Below are 6619 nucleotides of genomic sequence, written 5' to 3'. Positions count from 1 at the left end.
ACCGGATGTCGAACTCACTCAACTCTATTGACCATTTTATCAACCTCCCTGATATATCTAGCTTTTGGAGTATATTCTTCAGTGCTTGATCAATGAGTGCTACTACCGTATGTGCTTGAAAGTATGGCCTTAGCTTTCGAGCAGCAGTTACCAAGGGTAAGGCGAACTTCTCTGCTTCAGTATAACGGGTCTTTGCATCCACCATGACCTTACTAATATAGTAGACCGGCTTCTACACTTGATCCTCTTCCCTGATAAGCCTGATAAGGACTGCACTTATTGCATGATCTGTCGTAGCAAGGTATAAGTACAACACTTCCCTATCTTTAGGACATGTTAGTAATAGAGGGTATCCGAGGTAATCCTTCAAACCTTCAAACGCCTTCTAACACTATTCAATCCATTGAAATTCCTTGACCTTTTTTAAGGCCTAGAAGAAGGGTCTACACCTATCTCCTGACCTAGCAAAAAATCTCCCAAGTGCTGCTGCTCTTCCCGTTAATCTCTAAACCTCATTTGGAGACTTTGGAGGTTCCATCTGAAGTATGGCTTCTACCTTCTCTGGGTTCGCTTCGATTCCTCTACTGGTGATAAGGAAACCAGGGAATTTTCCAGAGCTTACTCCAAATGCGCATTTGTCTGGGTTCAACTTTATTTGAAACTTAGCCAAAGTGTTAAACACTTTCTAAAGATCTGAAGGATGATCCCAGCCCTTCTTCTCTTCATGACCATGTCGTCCACATATGCTTCTACTGTTTTCCCTATTTGATAAGCAAATACATGGTTTACCAACCTCTGATAAGTGGCACCAGCATTCTTAAGTTTGAAGGGCATAACTTTGTAGCAATATGTCTCTTCTGGAGTTATGAATGAGGTACTCTCCTCATCTCTTGGGTTCATCTTAATTTGGTGGTACCTTGAATAAGCATCCAAGAAGCTAAAGAGTTCCTAGCCTGAAGTTGCATCCACCAATTGATCAATCGTGGGAAGAGGATAATTGTCCTTAGGACAGGCCTTGTTTAGATCTGTGAAATCAACGCACATACGCCACTTCCCATTCGCCTTCTTCACCATGACCGCGTTGGCCAACCAATATGGGTACTGAACCTCTCGGATGAAACCAACTTCATGTAACTTCCCCACTTCTTCCTCGATAGTGATTTGTCTCTCTGGGGTGAAGTTACGCTTCTTTTGCTTGACCGATTTAGTCCCCGGTATAATGCTCATACTGTGGGAGATAACTTCCCTACTAATCCCTGGCATCTCATGCACACTCCATGCAAAGTTTTTAATGTTAGAGAGGAGGAGTTTGGTTACCTCTTCAGCTAACTCTTTATTTAATTGAGACCCAAGGAATAGCTTCTTTTCAGTTCCTTCTTCCACAGTTATAGGAAGAAACGCTTCAGTTGGTGTTGGCTTCAGTATCTTCATTTTTTCTCGAACATCTAGGTTTCCAACTGAGATGGAGAACTTCTTCTTATCCTTCAAATCAGTATAGAACATCATTCGAGCTAACTTCTGGTCCCCCTTGACTTCTCCTACCCCATTGGAAGTTGGGAACTTCATTTTGAGGTGGTAAGTAGAGACCACCACCCGAACCTTGTGCAACAATGGCCTGCCCATGATGGCGTTATAGGGGGACTGTATATCTACCACCAGAAGATAAATCATATGCATAACCATTCTTGGGTAGGTTCCCAGAGTAACTGGTAGGGATATGACTCCCTTGGGTATTATGGACTCCCTAGCGAATCCATATAGAGGAACCGAGAAGCTCTTCAATTTATCCTCTGAGATATCCATCTTCTAGCATGGTAGAACAATATATCTGCCGCACTACTATTGTCCACCAGAACCTTTTTCACTGTGAAGTTAGCGATGACAACCTCTACTACAAGGGTGTCACCATACGGGTCTTGGATATCTTCTACATCTCGTTCTAAGAATGTTATCTTCTCTTCATCCCTTCTTGCCTTCTTTCTTTCTTTCCTAACTTCATTAATTCGGGCGTAAGCCCTTCTTGCTGAGGAGCTTTCTCCTCCTACCGCCAAACCTCCCACAATTACTCCGATCGTTCCAACAATCCTCTTCTAGTGACGAGGAGACCTATCCCTTATTCTCTACCTCATTCAATTGTCATCATTGGTTCTCCTTCTCTTCTCTTCTTTGTCTGAAGTGAACTACTTTAGATAGCCTCGTCTAATAAGACCTTCAATCTCATCCTTTAGATGTCTACAACCTTCAACGTCGTGACCATGGTCTTTGTGGAACAGACAATACTTATTTGAAGTATGTTTTGCAGTCGGGGCTCTCATTTTCTTAGGCCACTTCAATATATCCCTATTGCCTACTTCTAGGAGGATATTATGCAATGAATTGTTGAGTGGAGTGTAAGAACTATACCAAGGGATTGGACCCTGGTCAGTCTTCTTACTAGATTGTTCCTCCCTTCTTTTATCACTTCTTCCTTCAGTTTTTCATTGCTTCTTATTTGGTGGAGGCAGATCTCTCTCAGTTCTTCCCTGGGTGCTCGAGCCTTTATCATGTCTACTGACTGCATGAACTTATCCCCCCTTGCATAGAGTTCTCCCATAGTCTTTGGGCATTTCTTGGTTAATGAGCGTACATATGCTTCATCCCTTACCGTTCTTACTAGTGCTGAAATGGCTTTTTCTACCTGCACATATGGGATCTCAAGGCATGCTCTATTGAATCTTGTAAGGAACGACCAAAGTGACTCTCCAAGCTCATAATCCAGGTTTATCAAGTCTAGACTAGTCTTCGCCATCCTTCGTGCAGCGGAGAAGTGAAGTGCAGAGCGACAATCTTTTTGTTCATCTCGTCCTGGTGACGACCTACATCTTCATTATAGGTTGTCCCCTTCTTAGTACTTTCTCAAAAAGTACCTTCCTAGTTACCTTTTTGGGTCAATTCCTTAGAGCTTCCAGAGTGTAAACTTCGTACCTCCTCATTATTCCAAACTCCCTAATTCGGTGGGGGTACTTCTTGTCAACCCGCAGCTAGATTAGTATGTGACTACTGATTCAGGATCAATTCTATCAACATTTGTACTTGTTGAGAGAGTTATTGGAACTACGCCTGAGTGCAAGGTACGTCGGGCTGCCCAACTTGGGATTGGGGTTTAGCAGTTCTTTTTCCTAGCTCCTTCCCCTTGGTTGCCAACTTCCCCAGGAGGGGGACGGTCCCCCTATGCCTGGTTAGGGTCATCGGGGTCTATAACTTGGCGACTTATTTCAGAAGTAGAGGTGAAGTTCTTCCTTAGTTTTACCATTGTGAGTTTCTTCAAGGAAGTTTATTTTCCTTCCCATAGACGACGCCAAACTAATGATGTCTAAAACATGTTCACCCAATTAGACGAATCAGTCAAGTTAGACTGAGTAAGAACAGTCGATCTCTCCTTTGCTGGTACGTGATCCCTTCCTTCCTTCATTCCTTCCTGTGCAAGAAGTGAACGTAAGCTTTGGTAGGGCCCCGAGGGTGTACTTGGTGGGACCTCTCCGACACTCAAGTCAGTACAGTACTAAACTTGGGAGGATGGCTTGGTGCTTCGAGCGTTGCCTCTTGCTCAGTAAGTATTTTAGAGTGAGAGTGAGAGTTCGAGAGCTTACCAGACGGCAAAGGTTCCCCTTTTATATGAGTTTGAAGTATTTGAGTTGTAGTAGGAGTCAGACTCTCTCTCATTGGTTTCCTGGAGGGATTTTTGAAGGGTAAATTACTTTTGCGCCCTCCTCCAAAGGAGAGTAGGACTCTATTGAGAATTGGCATCCCATGAGGACTCTTCACTGGCTGAACTTCGTATATACCTGCTTCTGTAGTGTGGTTACCGAATTACCCCCTTCTGTTAGACACCGAGGTGTGGTCTTCGGTTTTTACAACGAAGTGTCTTCTTCCTCTTTGCACCGAGGTGTATACTTCGATTATGAACCGAAGTGTACCCTTCGGTTCTTCTACCACCTCGGCCTTGCTGACACTTGTTCTGCCACGTGGCCTTCTCCAATTATGAGGGGTATTTTGGGAATATCACTCTATATTTTATGCAACAGATAAAATCCTAATCTAATCAGGATTCTAAAATTAGTTGTAGAGATATTTTTCAACTCTAGAAAAGATTTTTGTAGATCTTATCCTTATCCTAATCTAATTAGAAAGTTGTTGGCATATCCTAATCTAATTATTTTTGAAGATACTAACATTTTTGGCCAACATGTGGTATAACTCTTATACGTTTTAGTAGAACTCTTATACACTCCTCTCTTGCATGGGACATGAAAACACAAAAAAAAAAATTTATCATAAAATGCAAGAAAAAAGGGTGTTACCCATCGGTATTTATCGTTACCGACATATCAATGCATTATTTATTATTTTGTTTAATGTAAATCGTTAGATCTATTTGTCAATTAGATCAATACCGTTAATATGTTAGGGTTATTTATCAAAAGGGTGTTTTTTTCTCTCTGTTTCTCAATGCCTCTCTCGTCTCTACTCTCCAACCTAACACATCGCGATTTGCCAATTCACTGATTCATTTGCGATTTCTCACTGATTCATTGTTCATTAGCCTTCATCGTCTATCAACATTTCATCGTCCATTAGCCTTCTGCGATGTCTCACAGCCTTCATCGTCCATCACTGATCAGTCTCTACTCTAGAACACATGATTTCTCACTTCAAGCCTCAAGGTTAGTTCTCTTTTGGACTTTTGGTTATATTCTTGTGGTTGGTTTTCTTTTGTTTCCAATTGTTGTTTTATTTTGTTTCATATTGTAATTTTCAAAATGTGAAAATTGGAAAGAGATGTGGGTTTCTAGCTAGTTAAGTTATTTTCGACAAATTCATTTTTTTTTGTTTCCAATTGTTGGTTCAGTGGTTTGTGGCTTGGGTTTTCTTTCTATGTTGAGCTTTGTTGTTAATGTTTGCTGTCTGAACTGTGATTGAGCAAGACTTTCATTGAACACATATTGTTTGACATGTAATTGGCCTCATATAATGTATGTATACAGATTTTTGAATGAATGTATATACTGTCAACTTATTGGTTATGTGTTATTGAAAATAATTGATGTGATAATTATGTAAATATAATTATACATCTTTTACATGCAATCTTGTATTGTTTAGAGCCAAATTGGGATTTATGTTACCTAAGAATTGTATATTTGCACAGTGCAGATGACTAGGAGCATACGAGACGAATTGGAGTCAAATCGAAGCAAAGATTGAAGAAAGTTGTAGAATCTGCCAATGAAGAATTCCGATCAATCGGCCATATGGTCCGATCGATCGGACCAGTTTAATGAAGACTTCCCAGATCGAAAATCCGATGGATCGGATCCCAATTCTGATCCAACGGACAAGCCCAGATCGCGATTTCTGCATTTTCTAGATTTCTGAAAATGCCCTAAACTCATGTGGGATCGACTCAAAATGACACCAATGGATGTTATAAACAACATATGGGTTTTGGGAAGTACAAATAGGTAGATTTTTAGGGTTTTAGCCATTCTACACCAGGGGAAAAGAAGGAGAGCTTGGAGGCCACCATTGGAGCTTGGAGAAGAATAGGGTTCACAAGAAGGTTTTCTCTGTCCTCTTTTATCTTAGTTTTTATGGTTGATTTCCATTGCTTGATGATGTATCTTGACTCTATGAGTGGCTAGATTTCTTTTCTAGGGTCTTAACATAACCAAACCTTAAAGATTCAATAAACTTGGTTTCCTTATTTTTTGATTTCTCTCTCTTATTGATTGCCTATGGGTGCACTTAATGCTTTTGGATGTTTGATCACCATCTAAATGCTTTGTTGCCTAGATTGAGACCCGAAGGAGATATCTAGGGTTTACCTCAAGCCATAGATGACATAGGGTGCATGAACCATAGGAATATAGGTTTGTGACTTATGCAATCGCTAAATGATTCCATAATTCTTAATAGGTCTTTGATCGTACTATATTTTACATATTTTTAAACCTCACTTTACACTTGTTTTTGTTTCTTTTAATTGAACTAAACATGGATTCTGCATAACTTCTCATTATTTTGATTTTCAGAATATTTATGAGGAAAGTGATGAAAAATACTTGCTTTGGGATGAATCCAATACAAATAAGGAATGAAGAATACTTGCAGATCAAGAAAGAGAGAAGAAAGGAAATAAGTACAAGAACATAATAAAAAGTCAAGGCTTGCTAGTGTGCTACTCGTGTGAAATTGTCAAGGAAAGTGAATCTTGGAAGGTTTTGAAGAGTGAAAGAGGTGGGGCCAACTCTTGACAATAAGAAGAAAAGCAACGTAAAAGAAGGAAGGCAAAAGGAAGCTTCGATATGAAGGACTTTGAAGGAAATATTTTGGCAAGAAAGAAGGAAACAAAGAGACCGAGTCATACAAGGAATTGGACTTGAATTTTGGCATTAATTGAAGGAAGCTTTTGGCACTATAAAAGGGAGTCCTCTAGCACAATAGAAAACACGAATTGGAGAGCCACATTCTCTAGCTTTTGTTCTTGTTCTTGTCTCTAGTTTTTCTCTTTGTTCTTGTTCTTGATTCATGGCGTTCCCATATTTAGTTTCCTTGTGTTCTTATAACATGAGTAACTAAA

At 40.1% G+C, this 6619-nt stretch overlaps 1 protein-coding gene across 1 annotated transcript; it reads right to left on the bottom strand.

Moving 5' to 3' along the window:
* Positions 1 to 2180: 2180 nt before the first annotated feature.
* LOC119981861 lies at positions 2181 to 3451 on the bottom strand. The gene is made up of 4 exons (XM_038825001.1): positions 3368 to 3451; positions 2965 to 3020; positions 2404 to 2855; positions 2181 to 2353 (listed from the first exon to the last, which is right to left on the bottom strand). Exons 1-4 carry the CDS (start codon positions 3449 to 3451, stop codon positions 2181 to 2183), a joined length of 765 nt encoding a protein of 254 aa, XP_038680929.1.
* Positions 3452 to 6619: the final 3168 nt, after the last annotated feature.

This window comes from Tripterygium wilfordii, chromosome 17 (genome assembly GCF_013401445.1).
Source record: "Tripterygium wilfordii isolate XIE 37 chromosome 17, ASM1340144v1, whole genome shotgun sequence".
In the NCBI taxonomy this organism is placed as follows: domain Eukaryota; kingdom Viridiplantae; phylum Streptophyta; class Magnoliopsida; order Celastrales; family Celastraceae; genus Tripterygium; species Tripterygium wilfordii.
Note: the sequence above shows the minus strand (reverse complement) of the source record. Positions and strands in the feature narration are given on the sequence as shown.

Excerpts from the sequence above, each read along its gene's own strand:
- LOC119981861 (XM_038825001.1), bottom strand. The coding sequence starts at position 3,451 with ATGAAGGAAGGAAGGGATCACGTACCAGCAAAGGAGAGATCGACTGTT. Across the intron at positions 3,021-3,367 it reads TGACTGATTCGTCTAATTGG|CTGCGGGTTGACAAGAAGTA; the intron begins GTGAACATGTTT and ends ATACTAATCTAG. Across the intron at positions 2,354-2,403 it reads GACCAGGGTCCAATCCCTTG|AAGTAGGCAATAGGGATATA; the intron begins GTATAGTTCTTA and ends ATATCCTCCTAG.